The 26,350-nt window shown below is 59.0% G+C and overlaps 1 protein-coding gene across 3 annotated transcripts; it reads left to right on the top strand.

Annotated features, from left to right (window-relative positions):
- Positions 1–257: 257 nt before the first annotated feature.
- TECPR1 (tectonin beta-propeller repeat containing 1) lies at positions 258–26,350 on the top strand. Of its 3 annotated transcripts, none has more exons than XR_013992431.1 (25): positions 258–866; positions 4,593–4,828; positions 5,214–5,396; positions 5,647–5,769; positions 6,720–6,845; positions 8,596–8,770; positions 8,872–8,972; positions 10,512–10,613; positions 11,921–12,066; positions 14,585–15,072; positions 15,438–15,583; positions 16,389–16,544; positions 16,971–17,120; positions 17,238–17,395; positions 18,367–18,494; positions 19,491–19,593; positions 20,128–20,224; positions 20,296–20,375; positions 21,370–21,445; positions 21,929–22,109; positions 22,413–22,548; positions 23,428–23,520; positions 24,282–24,388; positions 24,516–24,635; positions 24,838–26,242. XR_013992431.1 is itself a non-coding variant. In XM_081036159.1 (25 exons), exons 1-25 carry the CDS (start codon positions 341–343, stop codon positions 24,985–24,987), a joined length of 4,068 nt encoding a protein of 1,355 aa, XP_080892285.1. In that variant the 5' UTR covers positions 258–340; the 3' UTR covers positions 24,988–26,350. The 3 variants fall into 3 exon arrangements, 2 of the variants coding, with proteins under 2 accessions (XP_080892285.1, XP_080892284.1); XM_081036159.1 differs by having other exon boundaries at positions 21,370–21,426; positions 24,838–26,350; XM_081036158.1 differs by having other exon boundaries at positions 21,370–21,426; positions 23,466–23,520; positions 24,838–26,245.

The following is a 26,350-nucleotide window of genomic DNA, read 5'->3' on the forward strand; positions in this document are numbered from 1 at the left end:
GTGGGGGGGGTTAAGGCAAAGGACATGACGAGGCACTTAAGAAAAAAGAGGAAATAGGAATAATCAATGAACTTATGAGAAAGTGCTTAACCTCGCAGTAAGCAGGGAAACGCAAATTAAAGCCCCAGGGAGATGCCTACTGACAGGCTAAGGGGTGCTACTACTCGGGAAACCCGTCTGCCGTTTTCTAGTGAAGCTGAAGACAGGACAATCCCGTGGTCCACAATGCGTTAGATGACAGACACACCAGGAGTCCACGCAGGAACCTCCACAGCAGCCGTTTCTTCCCATTAAGGTTAAAGTGTTAGGTGTGCGCACTCCAGAGCGACACGTCAGTTAGATGGAAACCTCCCAGACCCCTGTCTCGGGCCCCAGGCTCTTCCCTCCTCGGGTCACCGCAGCGTCGCGCACCCAGGCACCCACCGGACCTACCCCTTGTCCTCGCCTGCGGGCTCCGGGGGGCGGGTGCAGAGGGGGCGGCGAGCCGGGTGCCGGGGGACGACGGGCGGGGACCTGGGGGAGGAGGAGGGGGAGGAGGGGGGAGGAGGGAGACAGGCCGGGCCCTGGGGGCGGCGGGCGGTCTGCGGGGCCGCCACGCTCCGAGGAACGCGCGGGGACTCTCTCCACCCGCCCCTGCTGCTCGGACCTCAGCGCGACACCGCCGCGACCCCGAGGCCGGCCCGTGACGCGACGCGCCTCAGCCAGTGGCGCGCGCCGGTCCCCGCGTCACCGCGAGGCCGGCCAATGGGCGTGGGCCGGGCTGCAGCTTCCTGCGCCCGCTCGCCCGGTCGCTGCGGGAGGGCCGGGCCGCTGCCCCGGCCGCCGAGGAGCTATCTCCGCGACTCTGCCCGCCCGCGCCCGCCCAGGTGAGTGCAGCGGCGGCGGGGCTGGGACAGCACCCCGGCCCTCCGGACAGGTCGTGGCGGCGGAGGGAAGCGGCGCCACCTGCCCCGACGGCTGCTGCGGTCCTGACACTGGCGGGGAGGCGGGGAGGGGCTGCGCTCGCGCTCTTCCCTGCATCCCGGACCCGGCTTCGCCCCCGTCCCCGGAACGCAGCGGCCAGGGACGCCCCCACCCCAGCGTGTGCACTGCAGTGACGGGGGAAGAGGGTTGCTGGAGCTCGGCGGGTTGGGGAATCGCGCTGGGGGGAGCTCGTCTGGTCCTCCGCTGGGCAATGGTGGGAGCAAATCTGCTGGTCGTGGGATTAGTGTGGGCAGATGGTCAAGGCCGGGCGCTCCCACTGTGCCTCTGGTGGCCGGGCAGGGGGCCCACCTGTCGCCCAAGTGCACGGAACCGGAATGAACCAGGCTGACCCGCCCACAACGATGGGGGCGGGGGTTCTGCACAGCGGCTGGCTCAGGGCCCCTGCTGCCCCGGCTCTGGGCAGACTCTGCTCTTGGAAGGACTCTACCATGCATGCCCCGTTGTTTTCTCCTGCCTCTCAGACCCTGACGTCGCCTTCCAACAACCCCCGCGACTGGCAGGCAGTAAGCGACCTCAGTGGCCAGGACTCTGTTTGCACAGGGGCTGGGAGTGACGGGTGTAATAGAAAAACTAACCAGCCGGAACCCTTTCGGGAAGGATCCTAAGGCAGACTCCCGGCAGTAAATGCTTCAGGAGCTCCCTTGGGACGATGTCCTCCGTCTGCCACCCCTCCCCCCTCTCCTCCCCTCCCACCTTTGGTCTCTGAAAGGATCTGTTAATAAACCAGTTCAGAAAGGCAGATGGTTCTGAGGGTGGTGAGCAGAATGACGGAAGCTCCAACTGGAATTCTTTGTGCAAAAGTTCTTGGTAGATCGAGGTTGCTTTTTTGGAAGATATTCCCACCATCCCTTTACCCCTACAAAACAAAGAAATGCCAGAGAATCACGGGACTTAATGCTCCAACCCTCCTTTAAGAGTCCTCTGACCCAGTGAACCAGTGCCCCTCCCTGATAGGTCACCCAATCACCTCACAGCAGGAAGTGGCCTGTGAGGAGTTGGGGCCCCATCCCGACCCAGGTGGAAAGGACGCACTGCTGGCCTATGATGGTCTCCCTGTGTCACCTTTAGCTGGGAAGTGACTGGTGCCCAGACCCCACTCTGGAGGAACTTTGCCAACACAACCCCCCCCCCCCACGCACACCCTTTCTCTGCACTTGAGTCTTCCATTAGGTGCCTGGAAGGTTCAATTATGTCTTTCCTGAAATTACTGCTTAGTCATTTCTCTGAAGGAAAGTGTATCAAATACAAGTCAAAGCCACCATTCATTGAGCTCAACCTGCAGATTGAGCCTGACTTAACTAGTTACATGTACAGTGAACTGTGAGCTAAGTGACATCTTTAAAGGCTGGGTTTATATTAAAATAACACCATAGGAACCAACATTTCCTCCCCCAAAAGACCTTAATTTTCTCCCAACAATTTATGATGAGGATTGTTTTAAACACACAGCCAAGTGGGAAGAATTATACAGTTACACACGCGTACCCACCGTCTAGGTCTACTATTGACCGTTGCTGTATTTGGTTGATCACATACCTACCCATCTGTCATGACTGGGCTTCCAACCTCAAGTGACTAATGAATGATATTTGGCTCCCCTGGGGCAGTATCTCCGCCTCAGCTCAGGGAGTTGGCAGTGTGTGCATACAGGTGGCAGAGATTATTTATAACTTTGGTTGAAGACCCACTATGTGCATTTCCTTAGGTGCTAAGGAAATGAAGAGGCTGAAGGCCTGGGCTGACCAGAAAGGGACTTGATGTTTTGTTTTGTTTTGTTTTGTTTAAGAGATAGAAGATAAGTGGCAGTTTGTGGTAACAAATGCCAAGTGATAAAATGATATCAGTAACAGTCACTGAGTTCTTGCTGGTACGGAGCACTGTTTATGCGAAGTTCTATACCCGTATTATCTCATTTCATGCTCACGACGATGACGTAAGTAGGTCATGATTCCTTTCTGCCTTTTACAACATCAGGAAACCGAGGCACAGAAAGGTTAGTTGACTTTTGGTGAAGCTAGAAAGAGGCAGAGCCAGGACCCACCTTCCAACAGTGTGGGTCTGTGCGGCTCTGGGCACGCTTAGTCACAGTGTGGATGCCACAGGGGACATAGTGGATCAGGGAGAAGTGAAGGGGTATCTAAGGGTTGGCACAGCTCTTTTAGAGGTCCCAGCTCACTTTTCAAATGGCTCCAGAAGGCTGGTGTTCAGGCTTCCTATTGTGTTTGACTGGGCGTTGGTGCCCTGGGTGGAGAAATGGAGGCTCTGCGGCAGTTCCCCTGGGGCCTGCTGCGCTCTGCTGGTCAGTCTCCCTTCATTTCCTGTCCTGATGTTTCCCAAAGCTTGGCTCCTGTTCCTTCCACTTCCCTTCTTCCTGTTCCTTATTCTTCTGTCATTTCCTTTCCAACCCTCACTTAACAAATACTTATAAACAAAGTGTTTATAAGACCCTTTGTCCCAAAAGAGCCTATTGTCCAAAGCAGATAGACGCTCCTGTTTTCAGACACATTCCGTCTTGTGTTGTCCAGTCACAGGGCTTTCTGGCACACCCACATGCCCCTGGCATGCCACTGCAGCAGCCTGGCCCCAGACCCCAGGTGGCCAGACTCTGTCTCCTGGTAGCTCCGTTTTCCAAAGCAGATTGCTGTGCCCTCACTTCCAGGCCCTTCCCTCCATCCTGGCGGAGTTCAGTCTTGGATGTGGGAGCCTTTTTGATAGGCAGAGCTTCTCACTGTCATTCCCCCTGCCACCCTCAGCCAGCTACTCTGTTTGGCCACCGTGGGTCTGGCCACGTGGCCCTGCCAAAGTGGGACACTCATCTGTACCAGAAGCCCCAGGAGTTACGTCCCAGGAGGCAGCAGCACCAGGGTGGGGAGGGTCAGTGGTAGAGTGCAGCAGAAGCCTTGCCCACCCCCTACCAAGGAGAGAGGAAGAAGAGAGAAATAGGAATGGAGGATGGCAGAAGAACGGGGCAGAGAGAGAGGTAGTCACACAAGGAGGGTGATGGTAGGACTCTCACACCCCTGCCACACTGCTGCAGGGCTCCTGCAGGACCACACAGGGCTCTAGCCGGGGTGCCAGGCCTGTGTGGGCACCCCCACCACACCCATATGGGAAGGTCCTGATGGGACCAGCATGAGGCAGGGCACCCGCCCACTGTCAGGCAGAGGCCTCCCAGGGAGGCAGCAGGATGTGTGTGTGTGTGTGTTTGGGATTCAACTAAATCTACGACTTTTCATTTATTTTTTGGACATGAAAGATCTGATGGAAATACGGCCGAATAATAATATTCATTAAATTTGGGGAGGGAGATACTTGGACGTTACATTTTTTCCTTGGTACTTTTTTGTATGTTTGAAAGAAATCCCTGTAATTAGAGGGACAGGAAGAAAGCAAAGGACAAAGAAGGGCCCTGGAGTGGAAGCTGCCTCTGCCTCTGGTATGGGGGGTGCGCATGCAACCGCTGTCTGGACCTCATTTTGCCACCTGTGGAGTGAGACAGTCTGGGCTGGGGGTTCCTGGGCCCTGCCTGGCATGGATGCCCCTGGGGCTGGGAGCCGGGCGCTGGCTGGGGACACTGACCCTCGCCCTCCGCCTCCGGTTTTCCACAGCTGCCGTCGCCATGCCCAGCTCGGTGCTGTGGGCAGTGGATCTCTTTGGGAGGGTGTACACACTCTCCACGGCCGGGCAGTACTGGGAGCTGTGCAGGGACACCCAGCTGGAGTTCAAGAGGGTCAGTGCAGCCATGCAGTGTTGCTGGGGCATCGCCTGTGACAACCAGGTCTACGTGTACGTGTGCGCCAGTGACGTCCCCATCCGCCGCCAAGAGCAGGCCTATGAGAACCAGGTGGGGGCCGTGTGTGGGGGTTGCTGAGTTGGTTGGTTGGCTGGAAAATAGAGCCCCTGCACCCCACACTCCCGGCCAACTCCCACATTCTGCTTCAGATCCCAGCTGTGTAGTGTCTCGGGGGCCAGAGCCCCTGCTGCATCCCCACCCAGGCAGGCTGGCCAGATCTGCACAAAGGTGGTTTCTGGGAGCCCAGACGGCCGTGTCCTCCACTGCCTTCCCCGCGAGGCCCTGTGTCCAGGGGAGGCTCTTTGCCCTTTGGGGCCGTGAGGATGTGCTGGCTGATCCCTGAGTTCCAGGCAGGCCCCCCACTCACTCCCCACCATGGAGACCAGCGGGAGGGGCAGCTGCAGGCCTCACGCCCATGTCTGCCTCCGGCCCTCAGCGCTGGAACCCTGTGGGCGGCTTCTGTGAGAAGCTCCTGCCGAGTGACCGCTGGCCGTGGAGCGACGTGAGTGGGCTCCAGCACCGGCCGCTGGATGGGGTGGCGCTGCCCTCGCCTCACTGGGAGTGGGAGTCCGACTGGTACGTGGATGAGAACTTTGGAGGGGAGCCCACCGAGAAAGGGGTAGGTGAACTCAGTGCCTGCTCTTGCTCCCACGTGGGGAGGGAACACTTTGGGCTCCGCTCGTCCCTTGCGTGTTGTCCCCCGCGTCCTGTGGCAGCCTACCCCAGCTTGTGCCCTGCATGCTCCCCACTGTCTGCCTGGGGTCAGCGGCGATCTGTGCTGCTCCCTCTCTTCCGCCCTGTTCCCTGCCTTCCCCAGCTCTAGTCCGTCCTCCCCCAGAGCCTTACACAGCACCCCCCGGGTATTTCAGGGGTGGACATATGCCATGGACTTTCCTGCCACCTACACGAGAGACAAGAAGTGGAATTCTTGCGTGAGGCGGAGGAGGTGGATCCGGTACAGGAGATACAAGTCCCGGGACACCTGGGCCAAGGTCTGCGAGCCGGCGTGTGTCCCGGGGGCGGGACGGGCCCACACAGAAGTCCAGTGCTGGGAGGGTCACAAGGACCCTCATTTCTGCCCTCCCTCCCTGTGCGCAGGGGACAACACCCCCACGCTGGGACCTTTGACTTGTCTCCTGGGAACAGCAGGGCACTGCCTGTCCCTTCTTCTGGGAGGTGGACACATGGGGAGCCAGGCCAGACCGGCCTAGCACAGCACGGGACTTGTCCTGCCCCTGTTCTCTGCGCTGCCTGTCACGGCCTGAGCCTGTGCACTTCTGCCTCCCTCACCCCTGCAGGAGCCATTCTGGCTCTTGTATTGTTTCTATGACGCAGACAAACCTCCCAGCTATACTGGGATCCTACATGGCCTTGAATGGGAGGAAAGCCTGGAGCCCTCACCAGACCTCTCGAGAGGATCTGTGCTGTGAGGTGGGGCTGCCAGCCCAGCCTGCTTGCCCCTCGGGCTGGGGGCAGCCCAGAGAGCAAGGTGACAGCCAACATCGTGGAGGGCTTACTCCTCGGGGCCACGCTCTGTGATCAGCCCCCTTCTAGGTGGGAGGTGGAGTGGCAGCAGTCAGCTCACTGCAAAGCACAGAGCCAAGAAGCTGCATGCGCCTCTGCCTTCCATGCTGGAGCAGCGGTGACCACTCGGGGACATCAGCTCAGGCCTGGTGGCCGACAGACGGAGAACAGGGTAGAGGGGACCCAGGGCCAGGAAGCCTCCATCCTGATGTGCCTGCTCTGTGAAATCAGTCAGTTGTGCACTGAGCTGGACGGGGCCCAGGGGTGGGGGGTGCGAGGTACATGGCCTGGTGTCTACCCGGAGGGGAGTAGTGCAGGGGCATAACTCAGGTATCCATTAGGAGGGGAAGCCATGCCATCCACTGGCCCAGGTGCCCACAGGTACTGACTGCCACTGCCTCGCACCTCTTTGTTTCAGATCCCTTCCAAGGATGACCCCAAAGAACTGCCTGACCCCTTCAACGACCTCTCTGTGGGGGGCTGGGAGATCACAGATGAGCCCACGGGCCACCTGTCCTTGTGGGCCGTGTCTCTACAGGGAAAGGTAGGGCCTGTGCCCCGCTGTGCCTGGATAGCAGGTGGCTGAGTGGCTGGTTATAGGCAGACGCAGGGCAAGAAAGGAGCTGCTCTTCAGGTCCTCTCGGAGCTGGAAAAGGGAGGCGGGCTGCCCCTGAGATCTTCTCTGGCCTCCTGTCCCTGCAGCTGGGGTTGGCCTGAGCGGGCGGCATGTTATTGGGGTCCCCACAATCACCCTCCAGTGGACCTGCAGAGTCCTGCTCCTCCCAGAAGCCTCTTACTTTCCACTGCATGCCTGTCCCTGGCCTGTCCCTCTAAGTCCCCAGAACACTAATCAGTGCCCACCCTGGGCTCAGATGCCATCAACATTGTCTCCTCAGACAGGTCCTGAGCTCCCTGCCATCCCCTTGGGGCACCTCCTACACAGCCATCTCTAGCAGTATTGTCGGTGGGTGGGCGAGCGGGGATGGCTGGGTGGGGATGGCTGGATGGACCGGTGGATGGGTGGGGAATGGATGGATAGGTATATAGACAGGTATGTGGATGGATGGGTCAGTGGATGTTTAGAGAGGAGATCCTTTTCTCAGGAGTTTGTGAACTAAACAAAGGCATAAAACCAGCACGTGGTGGCAGCAGCGACCTAGATGGCCCTGAGTGTAGGTAATCCAACACCTAGTTCTGGTTTTAGAGTGAACGTTGTGACTATTATAATAAGTACTACTTACCACAAATTGACCAAACTTCTGTGGTCGGCTTTGGAACAGTCACAGTAGGCTTTTATCAGGCTTAAATCTGGGGCCCTGTCTGGCCCGGGCTTAGGTCAACCACAGGTTTTTCTGAGTCACGCTGCAGGACGGTGGGGAGCTGGCCTTGGATAGAGACCCCCCAAGGGGCCACACCCACCTGGAAGCAAAGAAAGGAGAGAATGGGGGCTCCAAAGCAGTGTTTGTGGTCACCGCATGCTGGCTGTGAGCCAGCACTGCCCTGCACCAGTCCTGTGGTCACACAGGTGTGGCCAGGACCCTGGGCTCCTGAGGAGCTGGGGAGACAGACAGGCCCCAGACCAGCAAGTAGCAGAAGGGAGGCGTGCCCATCAGGCCTGCCTCTGCAGTGCAGTCTGTAGGGGTGAGGTGACAGGGATGGGAGGCCTTGGGCCCCAATATGGAGACAGCTCCCATGAGGGTGTCCCCAGCCTTCCTGGGTCGCGCAGGAATCTGCAGCTCCTCCAGATGAAATGAACCAAACAGTGCAGACTGAACGGGTAGCTCGGTGTAAAATATTTGGTTAAACTCACTCTCTTCAGGGTAAGGAGAAAAAAAATTGGACATTTTAGACATTATGAAGGGCGTTTGGGGGCTTTCCTATTTAACCACTGGGGACTCCAGCTCCGCTAGAGACTGGTGTTCTGAGAGCACGTTGCCACAAGAGGGCGCAGGACACCAGAGCTAGGGCCTCAGTTCTCCCGGGTACCAGGGTTCTTTGGGCAGATGAAGGGACATCACACACGGTCTGTCCCTTACAACAGCCAATATCCAGGTGTCGCATTTTTTTAGCAGTGGTGGGGGATCATCTCATCTGGTACGAGGATTCCCATGGCAGTGGGGCAGGATAAGCGCGATCTGGACAGTCAGGGCACCTTCCTCCCTGGTCCCCCAAGGCCCCACGTTTACCTGAGGGTGTGCTGCTGCAAATGCAGCCACACTTGGGCAGCTGGCTCCGCCACGGAACTCTGACCTGACCCTGCTGGACCTTTCCTGTGGGTTTCTCTCGCCTCCCAGGTATGGTACAGAGAGGAAGTCAGCCACCCCAACCCCGAAGGCTCATCATGGTCTCTCGTGGACACCCCGGGGGAGGCGGTCCAGGTCAGCTGTGGGCCCCACGACCTTCTGTGGGTCACGCTCTGGGAGGGGCAGGCGTTGGTCCGGGAAGGAATCAACAGGAACAATCCCAAAGGTGGGTAGCCTTACACCCAGTACTGGGGGGGGGGGCGCCCAGCTTCTCCCCATCGCGCTCTCTGATGGGGGCCGCCTGTGCTTTCTTCTGGGACCGGGTAGGAAGTTCCTGGTCGGTAGTGGAGCCTCCCACGTCCGAAAACGGGATCATGCACGTGTCTGTCGGAGTGGGCGTGGTCTGGGCCGTCACCAAGGACCGGAAGGTAAGACGGTGTCGCGGGGGTGGGGGAGTCCCAGGGCTCCGTTTCATGTTGAGGGTGGTGTGGGTTTTTTTTTGTTCTTTTGGTCCTGAATCCTTGAGAACAGAACAGCCAAGTACTGCGTGCACTCTCCGTGGACGTCCAAGACGGGTGGGTGGTGCCTGCAGAATCCCCTCCGCGCCCGTACCAAGTGCCAAACAGCTGTGTTGGTTACTTCACGGGCCGTAACATTTCAAATAATCAGAAGCTGATTTTCTGAAACCTTCGGCTAATTGATTGCCGCCCCTTTCTCCTGTCCAGTGCTTGCCGTTTTTATTTTATCCCAGGCAAGGCCAATAAAATACGCTGATTTGAGGTTGCTTACAAGTTCACCTTCTAACCGCACATCAAGGTCATTGGGAGGCCTCATCACCCACACATCCGATCCATCTCCAATGCCCACGCTCCGCAGCCTGAGAAAGTACAGATTGACTGTCCCCTCTGGGCCCCCAAACACCCACTCTCAGAGCAACAGATAAAATGAGCAGAAAATTTGATTTATAGGAGCAATTTGCTCAGTGCTCACACAAATATGTGATTGTGCTTACGTTCTTCGGGTTAAGGAGACATTTTAGACATTCTAGAAATTATAAAATTTCTCACTTAACCGGTCCCCTCTCCCATCCCACCGCAGAAATTGTGGTTAAAACACTCAAGTACTGATAGCACAGGACCCAGTTGCCCAGGCCACCACCCAGGATGGGGAGGGACGGTTGTGGGAGGATGTAGGGAAGCTGGGGCAGGGCTGGGGGGGGGCACGGGACCCCAAGTAGGCCTGAGGAAATTTGGTTGAACTGTGTGTATTTTTATATGAAGAAGTTAGGCTTAAAGAGACTATTTCATAAGGCACTAAGAATAGGCCCCACATAGGTTATTTATTCTAATAATGAGTTTAGAAAAATGGTTTTCCTAAAGAACGCCATGAAGACAGTTGTCTTACACTGAGGCCAACTTGACCGGACAACGTGGCCTTTTCCAAGCTGAAGAGTGAGCTGAGGGGGGGCTGCACAGGGGATGGGAGGTCGCTGGTCAGGCTTTCAGGTCAGAGTCGGGATTTGAGATGCAGTGTGTGTTTGTACCCACCCCCCCCCACTGCCCATGAGCTGTCCCACCTCCCAGCTCTGTGATCAGTGACTAGCCAACACCCGCTGCTACGGCCTGGTGCCAACAGCTGCCACTAATGTCTGAACCACTGGGGGAGAAGCTTCTAGAAAGATTCAGGCAGCCTTGTCTCCTGAAGGGACAATGCCCTCAGCCAGAGAACGCACAGGAGGCCACCGGGACAGGTGTGGTTGGAGGCAGGTGACTCTCAGCCCTGTAGGATGGTGCCAAGCCCAGAGGGAGTGGGGGAAGAGGCACGTGGACGAACATTTCTTTTCTAAAAGATGTGTTGTGCTCATTTGTGGCATGAACCAAAGGATCAAATTATTCCCCTGAGCCTTTCAAAATCAAAAGCACCTATTTCAGTGGCACTCAGGGAGGCGTTTATTTCTGACTTCTCAGGTGTGGTTCCGCAGAGGCGTCAACTCTCACAATCCCTGTGGCACCAGCTGGATTGAGATGGTTGGAGAAATGATGATGGTGAACGTGGGGCTAAACGACCAGGTGTGCGTGTGGTTCTGAGCCTTGCCTCCTGGGGGTGGGTCTCAGAATGGGGGTTTTTGGTGCTTCCCACTGTCCCTTCCTGATGCCAGCACATGTGAGGGGTCCCAGCACCTCTGCATACGCTCAGCTTTTGTGGGCGCACAGGGGGATGCTCTGCCTGGGTCCCAGAGCCCCTGCCTGTCGTAGGTCACTCCCCCAAGAACCCTCAAAGCAGTGGCAATGAGCACAGATGGGGAGGTGCCCGGGCCAGGGCCTGCATCCTGGAGACTGGAGTTTTGCTGAGAAATATTTGGGCGAAATCAGATCACCAAGTGAAGGATGAAACTGGTCCTCCAGACTTTGCAGACGCAGCATTTCTTCATCACTGGCATAGTTGTACGGCATAGCCTTCCTCTTGTAAATGATGAGGTTTGGGGATTTTTAAGACTCAGCGTGTGAAGGTGACATCTCCCCCTGTTGCACTGTGATAGAAGCTCTTCCCACAAGGCTGCTGGCCCTCCTCCCACCCGCCCCAGTGAGCCGGGTGACCCAGTGGTCTGGGATGAGACAGGCACTAGCTGGTGTACACAGGTTCCGAGCACAGAGGCCAGCCTGCCACGGCCGTGTCATGGAGACACCAAAACCCTTCTAGGAAGGCCGCCTGAGGCTACAGCCTTGCAAGGTCCTGGGCTTGCTGGGGCCCTTCAGGCACCCCCAAGGCTGGGCTCAAAATGGGCTGCTCCCTGGCGCCCTCCCCTGGGCCCTTCAGCTTTCCTTCCTCAGAGCCCAAAGGCAGAGAGGAGGGGGCCTCCAGCCACCTTTCCTGTGAAAAATGAGGTCAGAATCAAGGAGGTCCACATCTTAAAAAGACCAGGACCACCCTCTGGGTTCCCTAGGGAACAGCTTTCTTGCCACCAGAGGCAAGATGGGGACAGGGGTGGCCTTGGTGTCCTAGCACCACACCGACCGGCACCACCACCTTCTCTGGCCCCTGTCGCCCCGAAGCCCCAGGTCTGCCTGAGGTGGGTGAGCAGGACAGGTCCCTGCTTCTCCTGAGCTTGGTGCTATGCCCTCCTCCAACGCCCTCTGGGCTCCACTTCCTCAATTTGACTTCTGCACCCACCCCGCAGCCAAGCCAGCCACCTTCCAGCCAAACACAACGTACACCCACCCCCACTGCATGTATAGGTGTATCCTGCCTGCATTTTCAGACGTGTCCTCCAGCATCGGGGTGCTCTCCCCCACCCCACCCTCCCCCCACACCGAAAAAGGGCAGGGAGCCCCCAGGTCTACATGGCTACTCACCCAGCAGCACCTCTCTGTTCCAGGTCTGGGGCATCGGCTGTGAGGACCGGGCCGTGTATTTCCGTCAGGGCGTCACCCCCAGCGAGCTCAGTGGGAAGACATGGAAGGCCATTGTTGCCAGCCGAGAATGTGACCGGTCGCACTCCGGGAGCTCCTCGAGCCTCCTCAGGTGATCCCGGGGGCAGCAGGGCACGGAGGAGGAGGGTTGGGAAGGGCTATCAGTGACCTCGGTGGACAATGTCCAGAAGAGGCTTCCGCCTGACCTCTCAACAGAGCACAGGGCCTCGTTGCAGGCAGGAGAAACTGGGTTCTGACCCCGAGAGATGCAGCCTGTGGAGTCTCCTCCCTTCCTGTGCCTGGTGTCCAGGGCTGGCCCAAGGGTGGGAGGTGAGAGGTGACAGGTGAGCCATTCTGGGATATCCATCCAGCAGTGGAGCTGGGGGTTGTCCTGAGAAGGGACCTGTTGGTTCTGAAGTCTCAGAGTCTCGGAGAAAAAGCCTGCTTCTTTGTGGGCTGGGTGCTCAAGGAAGAAGATGGAAGATCTCATCCAGAGCTGGCACCTCAAACTTCACTGTGTGCCAGAATCGTCTGGGGGCTTGTTCCATCACAGATTTCCAGGGCCCGCCCCCAGGGCGTCTGTTTCAGTAGGTTAAAATGGCAGGGCCAAGAATTTGCATTTCTTGCAAGGTCCCAGGTGTACTGCTGCTGCAGTTCTGGGGACCTTGGGTCTAGAGAATGCATACGTCCCAGCTCTGCCCACTAGCCATTAGAGCCGAGGCAGGTGACAGTGTCTGTCCTGGAGACACTTCAGCTCCTCAAGGGGAATGCCCGAAGTGCTTACCTTCTCGGGTGTGTGTCACATGGGGCCTCAGTGCGGTGCCCCGCAGCTGGCCATGTCCCTGTCTGCAGCCCAGGCTCTCCCCAGGCCCTGGTGCACACCCCTTAGCTCCCCCAGCTTGGTGGCCGTCACACTGTTGCACCACCAGCCGAGGGCCAGGAGGCCAGCAGAGCAGGGTTTGCTCCCATTTACCTGAGGGTTTAGTCTCCTCAGCTGGTAGTTCTCAAACTGAGCAGCATGTTGGAATCAGCTGAGAAGTTTCTGAGAGCACAGATGCCAAATCTGCAGGACCTTGGAGATGGCAACGGCTTCTTAAGTATGACACCAAAAGCACAAAAAACAAGGACAAACAGATAAATCGGACTTCATCAAAATTAAAACTTTTGTGCATCAAAGGACACTATCAAGAAAGAGAAAAGATAGTCCAGAGTGGGAGAAAATATATGTTGCAAATCATATATTGGACAAGGACCTAATATCTAGAACACATAAAGAACCCTTACAACTTGACAACAACAAGACAAACAACTGAGTTTAAATAGGGCAAAGGACTTGACTAGACAGTTCTCCACAGGAGACACGTGAATGGCCAACCAGCGCAGGAGAAGATGCTCAGTGTCATTAGCACGGGGGGAATGCAAGCCAAAGCCAAAGCGAGTTACCACTGCACATCAAAGGCAGACACTAACAAGTCTTGGCAAGATATGGAGAAAGTGGACGCTCGTGCGCAGCTGGTCGGAATGTAAAATGGTGCAGCCACTGTGGGAAACAGTCCCGCAGGCCCTCATGATTCACAATCGTCAAAAGGTGGAAACAACCCCACTGGCCATCAGTGGATGAATGGATAAATAAAAGGTGGTATAGGGGCCGGCCCCCCGGTGGCTCAGGCGGTTAGAGCTCCATGCTCCTAACTCCGAAGGCTGCCGGTTCGATTCCCACATGGGCCAGTGGGCTCTCAACCACAAGGTTGCCAGTTCAATTCCTCGAGTCCCGCAAGGGATGGTGGGCAGCGCCCCCTGCAACTAAGATTGAACATGGCACCTTGAGCTGAGCTCCCGGATGGCTCAGTTGGTTGGAGCGCGTCCTCTCAACCACAAGGTTGCGGTTCGACTCCCGCAAGGGATGGTGGGCTGCGCCCCCTGCAACTAGAAATGGCAACTGGACCTGGAGCTGAGCTGCGCCCTCCACAACTAAGATTGAAAGGACAATAACTTGACTTAGAAAAAATCCTGAAAGTACACAGTTTCCCAATAAAGTCCTGTGGAAAAAAAAGGTGGTATAGCAATAGAATGCAATAGAATGTTATTCGGCAGTGCAAAGGAATGAGGTGCTGGTACCTGCCTCCACACGGGGAACCTGACATCATTATAGTAAGTGAAAGAAGCCAGTCACAAAAGGTTGGCATCATAAGATGCCATTTATATGAAATATCCAGAATAAGCAAATCCATAGAGGCAGAAGGCGAATGAGAGGTTGCCAAGACAGTGGGGACAGTGGCACCAACATGCACCAACGTTGTGAATATAATTAATGCCACTGCCGTGTATGATTTAAAATGGTAAATTTTATGTTACGTGTATTTTGCCACGATAAACAAAAAATATTGCTGCCAGATCTCCAGCCCCTGATATATCGATTTGATTGGTCTGAGGTGCAGCCTGGGTGTCAGGACTGTTCAGGGTGCCCAGCTCCCTCAGACGCAGGTATTCGTGTGTCTGTGGCACAGAGAGGCTGTGGCATGCTGGGGGTCGCACAGGTTCTCAGCAGTGGAGCCGATGAACCAGGCCCGCCGGCAGCAGCCCGTGTGCCTCCCTCCAGGCAGTCACAGCACTGTCCCCTTTGTTCCCAGCGCTGGCTGCTTCTTTGGCGATGAGGTGAGGGGCAGTGGCGAGTCCTGTGCCCCCAGCGACACAGATGCTTCCTCGGAAGCCGAGAGACCAGGGCCTGACCAGCCTGTCGCTGCAGAGTCTCTGGACAGTCCCGGGAGCCCCAAGAGCAGCTCAGCCTCAGGCCCAAGCCCCGGCAAGATCCCAGAGTGTGCCACAGAGGGCGCCAACCCGGCCAGTCAGACCCTGGGGCCCGAGCCTCACCCCGGCCTGGCCTCCACCCCTGCCGAGTTGCCCTGGACCAACATTGACCTGAAGGACCCCAAGAAGGCCCCCAGCCACTCTGCTGCTGGCTTTCCTGAGACCACCGTCCTCTCTGAACTGGGGCTGCTCCCACTGGGCTTGGAGGAGCCGTACGGTGCCGACGACCACCCGCTCTGGGCCTGGGTGTCGGGAGGCGGCTGCACCGTGGAGGCCCACACTGTGCTCAAGTGGTTCACAGTTCAGTCGGGTAAGTGGTTCACGAACGTCGGGGCCGTGCTCAGAGGCTGCTCCTGGGAGGGGCAGGCCCCCCCGCCTGAAGCCCTCCCTGGGCTCCACCATCTGTGTAACCCTCCAACACCAGTCGGAGCTGTTGGAAGGAACGGCGTTGGCCTGGGGCCCCTCCCTTCTCCCTGTCCTCATGTGGTGGCCATTCGAGGTGGAGCTGGAGAGACATGAGGATATGCGGTGTGGGGAGGGCTCACAGGCATTTTACAGAGGGCGTAGCTTTCTAGCAAGAAAGGGCGGATTTATTAGAAGTTTATAAAGAGCCCTGGTCTGTGCCCAGTGTGGGTGGGCTGCGCACCCAGCCCTGAGGCTCTGGCTGGCCTGCAGGCCTGTCCCCCTCTGTGCAGACGCTGTCCCTGTCCATCACACCGGCCCAGACCGCTGCCTGGCGGAAGCAGATATTCCAACAGCTCACGGAAAGGACCAAGCGGGAGCTGGAGAACTTCCGACACTATGAGCAAGCCGTGGAGCAGGTGGGTGGCCCCTGGACACACTTTTATTCAGCAGGCATTCATTGAGTGCCTACTGTATACCAGCCCTGAGGTGAGGTGGGACAAACAGACAGACGGACGCATGCATGCCTCTCGGATGTCAAGCCATCCCTTCCAGGTCCTTGTAGATTCCAGAATGATAGAAGGAGCTCATTCTGTAATCCATCCATCCTAAAGAACTGTCCAGACCCCACTGCATGCCAGGCACTGTGTAGGCTGAGACCCAGAAGACACAGCAGCCTCGCGGGAGCTGGAGGGGTGTGACTCTCCCTACCAGGGAGCCCGCGTGCCAAGGTGCTGCAGTGTTTTATGGAGAAATGAGGACAGGGTTGAGGCCGAGCCCAGCTCCCGGAGGCCCACAGTCAGGTTGGGAGGCAGAAGTTACAGGGGCACATGGCTGGTTCCATTCAGAGGACCTGGCTGTGTCTCGGCTGGTGGCTTGAAGCATCTCACCGGGGGCTAAGCGTCGGGCCTCTGACGCAGGCAGGCCTGTGGGGCCAGCTTTGCCGCTGACCCTCTGTGACGTTGGGCCAGGGACAGACTCTCCCCACGCCTGTGTCCCATTGAGAACAGGGAGTAACCGTTCAGATCCCACAGGCTTCTATGTGTCGATGGCACAGGCTTGTGGCCTGGCACCTGTCGGGTGTTAGATAGCGTCACTTTTGTCATTTGGGTGAAGTGTGGGAGCTGAGAGTGCCGGGAGGGTGTCCCTGGGAGGCGGGGAAGGGACTGGGGACCAGAGGCCTGCCTGTGACTGTCCCCATCACCCCCGGGGTTTGTGCCGCAGTCGGTGTGGGTGAAGACGGGGACCCTGCAGTGGTGGTGTGACTGGAAGCCCCACAAGTGGGTGGACGTCCGCGTGGCCCTGGAGCAGTTCACGGGGCATGACGGGGCTCGCGACAGCATTCTCTTCATCTACTACATGGTCCATGAGGAGAAGAAGGTGCGGAGGGGCCAGGCATGATGGGTGGGAAGGGGAGCACTGGGGAGGGAGTGCCCGGGGACCCAGAGCCTTGACACAGCCCAGGTGCCTCTGCAGTGCTGAGCTGTGGTGACAGAGTCCCTGTGAGTGGCAGGCAGGTGTGTGCTGGCCACGCCGCCATGTCCGTCCACGCTGCTCACAGGCTGTCGTGTTGCAGAGGAGACACTGGGCCGTTCACCCTCCCGGGGCTGGGGTCTGAGCCTCAAGTGCCCTTGTCATCATCAACGAGGAGATCAGGCTTTTGCTCAGGAGCGAGGCTTCCATACTGGAACTTTCAGACCCCACCCCCAAAACCCGCAGGCCAGGGCCTGGAGGACCAGCTCTGGGGGTGACCCAGGCTGTCTGCCCGTGCCCGGTGACAGCCCTGCTGTTGCCCTCTGTGCGCAGTACCTGCACATATTCCTCAACGAGGTGACAGCCCTGGTCCCCGTGCTCAATGAGGCCAAGCACGCCTTCGCCCTGTACACCCCCGAGCGGACCCGGCAGAGGTGGCCAGTGCGTCTGGCTGCCGCCACCGAGCAGGACATGAATGACTGGGTGAGTGGGCAGTGGTCCCCACGGCCGGGGGTGCAGGGGCCGCAGACTCGGGGCAGCCCTGCCTCGGCCTGCTGCTGCCCCCTTTCCCAGTGGTGACCAGCCATCTCCCCATGCCAGCTGGCCCTCCTCAACCTGTCCTGCTGTGAGAGCCAGAGGGTCCACGGCCGCCCCTCCCCGCAGGCCATTTGGTCCATTACCTGCAAGGGGGACATCTTCGTGAGTGAGCCCCGCCCGGACCTGGAGTCCCCTGAGCACCTGCTGCCCTGTGACCAGATGTGAGTGGGTTGTCCCAGGCAAGCTGGGGCCCAGCTGCCCCCACCCCGAGCAGCCAGAGCTGCGGTTCCGGAAGGGAGGGCCGCAGCAGGAACACGTGGCCTTGCTTTCTGCCAGCCAGCCACAGGCACAGCTAGCTGGTTCCCAGGCCTGAGCCTTCGTGGGCCTGTGCAAGGACCCCAAGGGGGACCAGAACCCTGGACGGGCTCCGTTGCCCCTCTGAGCAGCTGCTGTGTGTTGGAGTGAGGGGGCATGGCTCTGGAGGTGGCATTTAAAACCAGGAGATGGTGAGGCCACCCACTGGGGGCAGTGGGAACAGTCCTGGGGCATCTGGCGTTTCCAGTGGGACAGCACAGGAGCACCCTGAGGGGACACAGTGCTCCCGATTCTGCCCCCAGAATGTCATGCAGAGCCGGCGAGGACCAAGGGCACGTAGGTGAGACTAGGAGGCCCCGCTCGGGAGGGGACAGTGGATGTGTCTGTCTGCCCTTTGTTCGTCTGCTCTTGGAAGCACTGTGTGCCCGGCGCCTAGTCAAACAAGTCAGACCACCTCTGGTGACAGTGGCAGGGCCTCAGCCACAGGAGGTTGACCCAGGTGGCACCTTCACCCTGAACTCTGTCAGCCCAGGAAGCCTTGCTGTCACTGTGTTGTGGCTCATTCAACAGATGAGACGTCCCTGCTCCTGCTGGGACATGTCCACCCGGGCCCCCAGGAGAAGTGTGACAAGGGCCGCTGGCTTTCCTCTGGAGTGTCCTGTGCAGGCTCCTGGCCCGCTTTAGCTCTGGTTAATACCCTATGGGAAACTAAGCAGGTTCTGGTGTCCTTAGTAAAGTCTGTCACTGGGAAACCAGAGCTGAGAGAACTAGGACATCCTGGGAGGCCACAGAGCCACAGGGCCCCAGAGGTCCAGGGGGAGAAGGCTGGAAGGCCCTGCTGACATCGCTTCCCCCACCCACCCTCGCCTCCCTCTAGGTTCTGGCGGCAGGTGGGAGGCCACCTGCGGGTGGTAGAGGCCAGCAGCCAGGGTGTGGTGTGGGGCATCGGCTACGACGGCACAGCCTGGGTGCACACGGGCGGCTACGGCGGAGGCCACTTCCAAGGTGAGGCACCCCACAGCCGAGGTAGCGGGCCTGGCTCCTCGCCCTGCCACAGCCTCCCTGGCTTTTCCCTGCTCTAATCCCTCTGGCTTCCCCGCCTCACACAAGAGCCGCTGTCGCAGTGTTGACACTTGGCTGGCAGCTGGCTGACAGGCGACCTTCACCAATGCCAGCCTCTGCAGAGGATGTACCTGGGGCCAACCCCTGAGACGTGAGAGCCCAGAGACCAGGCCTGGCCTACGATGTGCCTTCCCAGGCCTTGAAGGTTCTAGAAAGGCAGCGACCAGGTCTTTCACTGTATGCAACCCCCGATTTCACAGACGAGGTCTCGGCACAGTGGGGCAGCCCCAGGACCTGCGTCTCCTGATTCCCAGGCCCAGATTCTAGCTCCTCGTTAGGTGGGCTGTGCCTTGAGGGATGAGAGCCCTGCAGGCTCCCCAAGATCTGGGGGGCAGGGTCCCTCTGTCTCCTACTGGGAAATAGAGGCAGAAACAAACACTGAAATGGGACGTCCCGTGCCACAGCCCACCCGCCTTGCTTTGGGGCGCTGACCCTGTAGAAGTGTGTGTGGTCCACAAAGGTCTGCGCAGGTTTCACAGCTTCCCCATTTGTGAGGCAGGAATTGCCTTTGTCCCCACTTTACAAATGAGGACACTGGGGCTCATGGACGTTATGTGAGTGATAATAAGGCGTGGGCTGGTTGGGCTCACCGCTGCCCGGTGCCAGGTAAGTGATGGCAAGGGGGGAAGAAGTGCATCTGAGAACAGAGAGGGAGAGGAGCTGGAGGGGTGGGGCGGAAGGGTCAGTGCGCAGCAGGTTCTTATCACAGAGGTTGTGCCAGCCCGGAATAACCACAGGAACCCCGCCGGCCAGCCCCTGCGAGAAAAGCTCAGCAGGCTGGGAGCCCCTTTCGGATGACCCTCTCTGGCCCGCGTCCCCAGCCCGAGTGCCCAGTGAGCAGGGCAAATGGGCCGGGTCTGGCAGCCTCCTCTCCCCTAGGCCTCGTCAGCAGCAGCAGTAACATCTACCCCCAGTCGGACGTGAAGAGCGTCTACATCTACGAGAACCAGCGATGGAACCCCGTCACGGGCTACACTAGCAGGTGAGCGCTGTTTCAGGTGCCGCCCAGCCCAGGCCACCTGACAAAACTGGACGGCCACGTCCAATGTGATGTGGCATGAGAGCTGGCATCCAGCCTGACGTGGGACTCGCCACATCTTACTGTTCACCGGGGCTCTGTTTTCTTAAATCTTTAAGTGTAATGCATATTTTTAATATGTATCGAGAGGTATGACATACATAAAATGCACAAAACGTAAATGTATATGCATGAGATACCTGTATCGATGTATTTGGTAGATAGACAGCCAGCCAGACAGATAGATAGATGTAGGTAAAAAGAGAGGTGAGCTTCCGGCCCTCACGGCGGCTGCAGCCCTTGGGTGGATTGTAGTCCTGGCCCCTCGTGATGTGGGGTTACCCCAGTTGCATTCCCAGCCATGATGCAGTTCACCTTTTCGGAGATGCAATGGTCCTAGGAGTGTCTGTTTGTCATCGGCCGGTCCCTGGACAGGACAAGCCGTTCTTGCCTCTCCTGAGTCACTCCCCTCCCCCACCCCACCGTGTCCTGCCGCAGGGGTCTACCCACTGACCGGTACATGTGGAGTGACGCCACAGGCCTGCAGGAGTGCACCAAGGCCGGCACGAAGCCCCCATCTCTGCAGTGGACCTGGGTGAGCTCCAGGCTCTGGGTTGGGCAGGGGCTGAACTGGGGATCTGCCCAACTGACCCAGCCCTCCCGCAGGTTTCCGACTGGTCCGTGGACTTCAGCGTTCCCGGGGGCACTGACCAGGAGGGGTGGCAGTACGCCAGTGACTTCCCTTCGTAAGCATCTCTCGCTCTGCAAGGGGCAGGACTGGGTGTGTGGCCCAGCCAGACCTTCTCCCCAGCAGTGGCCTCACCACCGTGCCAGGCAAAGCCCCTGCCCTCTGCCCCCTGCCCCCTCCAACTCCCGGGCATAGCTGAGGAGCAGATCCTGCACACCTGTCTCAGCTGCCAGCAGGGTTTGGAGCCAGCTGGAGAGGTGTGGAGGCGTCCAAGTGAGCTCGGGCCTGTGCACCTGACCTCAGTGGAGAGGCTCAGGGAGGACGCCATGGCTCCTCCACACCTGGTCGTGTCCCTGCTCTGCTGGGCTCAGGTTGTGGGAGGGCCAGCCGGGGACCTGGTGCACTGGGCTGAGGGGGCCATGGGGGAGCTTTGGGCCAGGCCCTGGTGATGAGCCAGGGTGGCCCAATGTGAGAGAGGTGTCGGGGTGAAGGGGCAGCTTGAGCACAGCATGGAGAGTGAAGGCTGAGTGTGTCAGAGGCAGGTAGTGAAAGGAGAAGTGGATGACAAGTCCGCTAAGCTGGGGTTCCCTGGCAGCTGGTGCAAGGCGCCAGCCGGCTGCCGCAGCTCTTCACAGTACACAAGTCACGTTCAAATGGAAGACAGAGCCAAGAGAGGCCCAGCCAGGGTCCAAGGCACGGCAGCCGGCCGACTGGGGCAGGAGAGGGGCAGGAGAGAGGTGTCAGCTTGACTGTTCCCCAGATGGGTTCTAATGGGACCTGGGGTGGGGAGGGTTTAGAGCCCCCTCGGTCCCCTCAGAACCATGATTGGGCACCTGCCATGCCCTGGCCCCAGGGAGATCCTGGCCAGTCTAGAGGTGTCTGAAAGACAAGCATTGTTTCCTGTGAAACCTGCTGCCCTTTGAGCCCATGCCATGGTTTATACTGAGGCTCTGTGCCCTCTAACAGGTGGAGAAAGAATGTGCGTGTGCAGTGTCACTTTCCAGAAACTTCTATGGAGTGGTCTCAATTTCAGCTTTTTCTACCTCTTGCAGCTCATATCACGGGTACAAAACCATGAGGGATTTTGTCAGGAGAAGGTGCTGGGCCAGGTAAAGACTGACCAACCAGGTAACTGGGGGGTGTAACCTTACCCCTCCTACTGGGTTCTCCCAGGCCAAAACTCCTAGCCTCTGACCTCAGTCCCACTGGAAGGAAAGGGGAGAGAGAGGGGAGGGAAAACAAAATCAAAGTAAATGTCAGCCCAGGAAGTGCCCGAGGGCTCCTGAAGCTCTCTAGTTTCCGGAAGAATTTGCTTTTAAGAACAAATAAGAGAAATGTCATTGGAGACTGGGCTGGGGTCAGGGGTCAGGGCAGGACAGGGGGTGGGGTTGGAGGCAGAGGCCTGGCTCCAGGCCCCTAATTCCCACCCATCCAGTAAGCAGTGCCCACCCAGGTGCTGGGGGGAGGGGTGGTCCTGGTCCTCCCCAGGGCCCTACTAAGGCTGCCTCGGGGAGAAGGTGGCCTGGCTGCTTCCTTGCGCAGCTGCCCCGTGTCTAGGGCAGGTGGCCGGGGGCTAGCAGTAGCATGGCTTGTGCTCTCTCCACCATATAGAAAATGCAAGCTGGTGACCAGTGGGCCCTGGCTGGAGGTGGCCCCTATTCCCCTCAGGGACGTGTCCATCATCCCTGAGAGCCCTGGCGCCAATGGGAGTGGGCACAGCATCGCACTGTGGGCCGCCAGTGACAGAGGGGATGTGCTGTGCCGCCTTGGTGTGTCCGAGCTGAACCCCGCGGTGAGCACCCGAGTCCCTGCCTCTGGGGACCCCCGCCCTGCAGGCCCTCTCGGGGTTCTGACAGATTCTTCCAGAAATAGGACTCTTGTCGTGGAGTCAGTGTGGGCTCAGGCCTCCCTGGGCCTGCCCAGGACGGTCTCTAGGACAAGTGGACATGGCTCGTGGCCTGAGGGTCATCGGGCTCTGTGGGCAGTTGGAGCTGAGGATAGATTGGCGTAAAGCGCTGCCAGCTCCTGGGACCCGGGACTCGGGGTGGCAGAGGCGGGCCCCGGCAGCTCAGTGTCCCTCTCACCTGCTCTCCAGGGCTCCTCCTGGCTGCACGTTGGCACTGACCAGCCCTTCGCGTCAGTCTCCATCGGGGGCTGCTACCAGGTGTGGGCTGTGGCAAGGGACGGCTCCGCCTTCTACAGGGGCTCTGTGTCCCCCTCCCAGCCAGCTGGTGAGTGCTGCCACCTGTCGGGAGGACCCCACTGCGCACCCAGGCTGTGACGGGGTCGGGGCTGGTCAGAGGGAGGTTCTTGGGCTTCCACTTCCAGGGGAAGCTGGCTGGCTGGCCTCCTAATTTTCAGTTCAGCTTGACAAGCGTTCACTGAAAGTGGCCTGTGGACGAGGTGCTGGGGGCAGAGCCAGGAACCCCCCCCAAGGCTGTGCCTCGTCCCACGGGCCTCACTGGAGGTGGCTAGCCCTCACCCTCACAGCTGCACTTCACCATTTCCGCCTCTACCAGGGAAGCTCGAGTTGGGTCCTTTGGGGACCCACCTTCAGGGGACAGGCCTGTCAGGCTCCTCCCGGGGTGACCCTACACTGGCCCACTCCACAGTGGCCGCTCTGGCTGCCCCTGGGAGGGCAGACCAAGCTGGCTTGTTCTTGGCTGGGTGTTTAGACAGCGTGTGGCGTGGGGAGGCTGACAGATGGATAGGTGGTGGCTGGTGCAGCTCTGCCCTCCACACGGGCTGGGGGCTTGGGCAGTGGGTTTGCACAGCAAAAGGCTGGCTGTCCACCACATGCGGGGCTGGACACCTTTGTGCCCCTGCTGTGCCATCGGCCCATCCAGCCCCAGCACCTGGAACCTGCCACGGCCTCCATTGGGCCCTGGGTGAGGCTCCCATGTTGGAAGGTCGGCAGGGCATGGGTCAGCTCTGCTTGGCACACAGCTCATGCCAGGCCCCAGCACACATGTGGTCCTGCCATTCTGGGGACAGAGGCTGGCACAGCCTCCCAACCCTGTGAGCTGCAGAGGAGGCCGCATGCTCCTGAGTGCCTGCGGTCGTAGGTTTGGTGTTTCCCAGCTTCATCCAAGCTCGACCTCCCACGACAGGTGATTGCTGGTACCACATCCCCTCTCCTCCCAAACAGAGGTTGAAGCAAGTGTCTGTGGGCCAGACATCCGTGTACGCCATGGACGAAAACGGCAAGTGGTTCCTGATCCCCCGTGGTCACCAGGGAGGTTTGGGCTTCCCTGAGCACCCTGATGGGATGAGACCCTCACTGGCGCCCAGGTCTCTGACACAAGATCTTCGTCAGCCACCGTGAGGGGCTGCCCAGCCTGAGGCCAGCCTCCAAACGGGTCCCTCTCCCAAGCTCCCCAGGTTGAGGACCACCAGCATCCCCTGGTGGTCAGCCCTGCCCCAGCCTGGGGCATAGGGCACAGTGCCAGGGCCAGGGTGACACTGCACGGCGGGTCCTGTGCTGGAAGCCTCTAGAAGGTGCCGCTCAGGCCTGTGACCCTGGAGCCCCATGGCAGGAAGCTAGGGGCTGCAGCGGTGGCTGCATGGCACTGCCTTGGGCAGCTCTCTGTCACCGGTTCCTTTCCTGTTGTACAGTGGACATCCCCACTGAGCCAGGCAAGGAAAGGGCAGGTGCTGGACAGGAACCCAGGGCTCTGATTCCAGACCCGTCCTCTGTGTTTGTGTAAAGAATGCCTTGTCCTCCGTTTCTCATGCGTAGAAAGGATGACTGCCAGCCCAGCCCAGCGGGACAATTAGGCAGCTCAGGTGGCACTGAGTGTGGAAAGGGCAGAGCTGGCTCAGTCGAGCTTGTCTCTTGCTGTGGTCTGGCAAAGGCCCAGCAAGTGTGGAGACAGAGGGAGGGTGGTTAGAACCCCCGGCTTTGCAGACCCTGAAGTGGGTCCTGACACTCGCCTTACTTCCGGTCCTGTGCTTCTCTCCGCAGGGAACCTGTGGTACCGCCAGGGGGTCACGCCCGGCTACCCGCAGGGCTCCAGCTGGGAGCACGTATCCAACAACGTGCTCCGTGTGTCTGTGGGGCCCCTGGACCAGGTCTGGGTGCCTGGTGGATGGAGGGCGGACGTTTGCTCTGGGGTCGGGGCCTGGGGGGCGCTCTGGGTGCCCACTCTGGTCACCTGTGGCCATCCCCGTGGTGCCACCAAGTGGGTCTGTGTTCCAGGTCTGGGTCATCGCCGACAAAGTCCAGGGGAGCCGCAGTCTGAGCAGGGGAACTGTGTGTCACCGAACAGGCGTGCAGCCGCTGGAACCCAAGGGGCAGGGCTGGGACTACGGCATTGGGGTGAGCAGGCAGACGGGGGATGGCTGTGCCAGCCGAGGCTGTGTGGTCACACTGTGCATGCTTGGGCCCCACAGGCGGTGACCTGGCATGGGGTTGGCCCAGGCAGAGTCCCTCAGGGGCCCTTGAGCACACGGCCTCTGGAAGGATGGCCTCTGCCCCTTGACCCCCCTGCATCCCCGGTGACGTGGTTCTCTCCTTCCAGGGAGGCTGGGATTACATCTCCATCCGGGCCAATGCCACCAGAGCCCCCAGGAGCACATCCCAGCAGGTGGCTGGCGAGCAGGGCCCCCCCAGCGGGCCCTTGCAGGTGCCCAGCGCCCCACAGGAGGCCATGGGCCCTGTCTGCTGCTGAGGCCGCTTCCCTCACCTGGAAGCAGACTGGTGTCCAGTTTGAAGGATCAGCGTTGGTCCATGAGCCTTGCCCTGCAGTGAGCCTCACGGTGCTGACATGTGGACCCTGAGAGTGGCTTGAGGGAACCTGGCCCGAGGCCACAGCCTCAGAAGCACCAGAAATGGAAAGCCGTGTGGATGTTCCCAGCGAGTGTCCTGTCAAGTGAGGGGGGCTCGGCATGTGGGGTGTGGGTCCTTGACCCTGCCTCTCCCTCCCATCCCTTCCCGCTCTGCATCCCACCTTTCCAGGATGGGGACCTAGAGCCTGGAAATTTGCAGGAATGCTGGCCCCCGGGGAAGCAGAGCCCGCAAAGGAGCCTCCTGAGGCCCGAGTGTCCCCAAACAGAAAAGTGCCCGTGGGGCTCAGGGCTGCCTTGCCCACGCTGAGGTCACACCTCAGAGCAGGATACAAACAAGGTCTAATTCCAAAAGTTAAGAAAGGAGTTGGCAGGTTGGAAATAAACGCTAGGGGGGGTGTTTTCTTCCCCGGGGGGCCTGGGCCCCCCTGGGTGGACAGCGGGACCGAGGGGCCACCCCCAGCTGGGAGGTGCTGTGGGAGAGTGGGTCACCATCACCAGTGTCAGCCATCCCCCACCCCTGCCGTGTGGTTGTGGGATGGGGGCCCCTTTTACTTCTGATCGTGTTGCAGGGGGAGGGGGCAAAGGGGTGGAGCCCCGCCCAGCCCTGCAGTCGGGAAGGCACCTGCCGCGGGGCTGTCCTTCCTGTCCCACAGCCTCTGGGCTGATGCCCCATCGGCGAGTTTGCTTCCTACAAGCATGGCAGGCAGGGGGGGTCAGGACCTCCTTTGGGGTTCTCTCCCTCAGGGTATTGAGGGAGCTGGCCGTCTGCGTTTGCAGGTGGGATACGGGCTCAGGGCCCAGACGGACCCCGTGGGGTGGACGGTCTCTGTGTGTTTACATCCCTTCACCGGGGTATCTCCGAATGGGCATTATGGGTTTAAACATTCTACAGCAGTGACCTGTCCTTTTGCTGTGACTCTCTGTCTGTAGCTGGTCTCACTGCCCTTTCCCCAGGGAGACCACGTCCCCTCACTGCTGAGCACCAACTGTTTACCGGCTCAGCGTCACCAAACTATCTCTATTCCTCAGATGCTTTATTCAATAGAAAATTACTCCAGAGTGTAAATGACTTTTTTTTTTTTTTTTTGCTACATTATGATTAAAACGCACAGTTCCCCATGCTTCAATGCATGGGACAAAAGTAGCAATTGTGAAATCTTTTATTTTCCTTTTGTGACACAGCATTGGTTTCATGAGTACTTTGAAGGGATCATTAGGAAAAATAAAAGCAAATTTGGGTCATTT

The sequence above is a fragment of the Rhinolophus hipposideros genome (genome assembly GCF_964194185.1).
Source record: "Rhinolophus hipposideros genome assembly, chromosome: 23".
Taxonomy (NCBI): domain Eukaryota; kingdom Metazoa; phylum Chordata; class Mammalia; order Chiroptera; family Rhinolophidae; genus Rhinolophus; species Rhinolophus hipposideros.

Coding starts and splice junctions, on each gene's coding strand:
- TECPR1 (XM_081036158.1), top strand. CDS start 341: ATGGAAACCTCCCAGACCCCTGTCTCGGGCCCCAGGCTCTTCCCTCCT. Junction 16,545..16,970: donor TGGTCCATGAGGAGAAGAAG/GTGCGGAGGGGC, acceptor CTCTGTGCGCAG/TACCTGCACATATTCCTCAA. Junction 22,549..23,465: donor GTCCCCCTCCCAGCCAGCTG/GTGAGTGCTGCC, acceptor CCTCCCAAACAG/AGGTTGAAGCAAGTGTCTGT.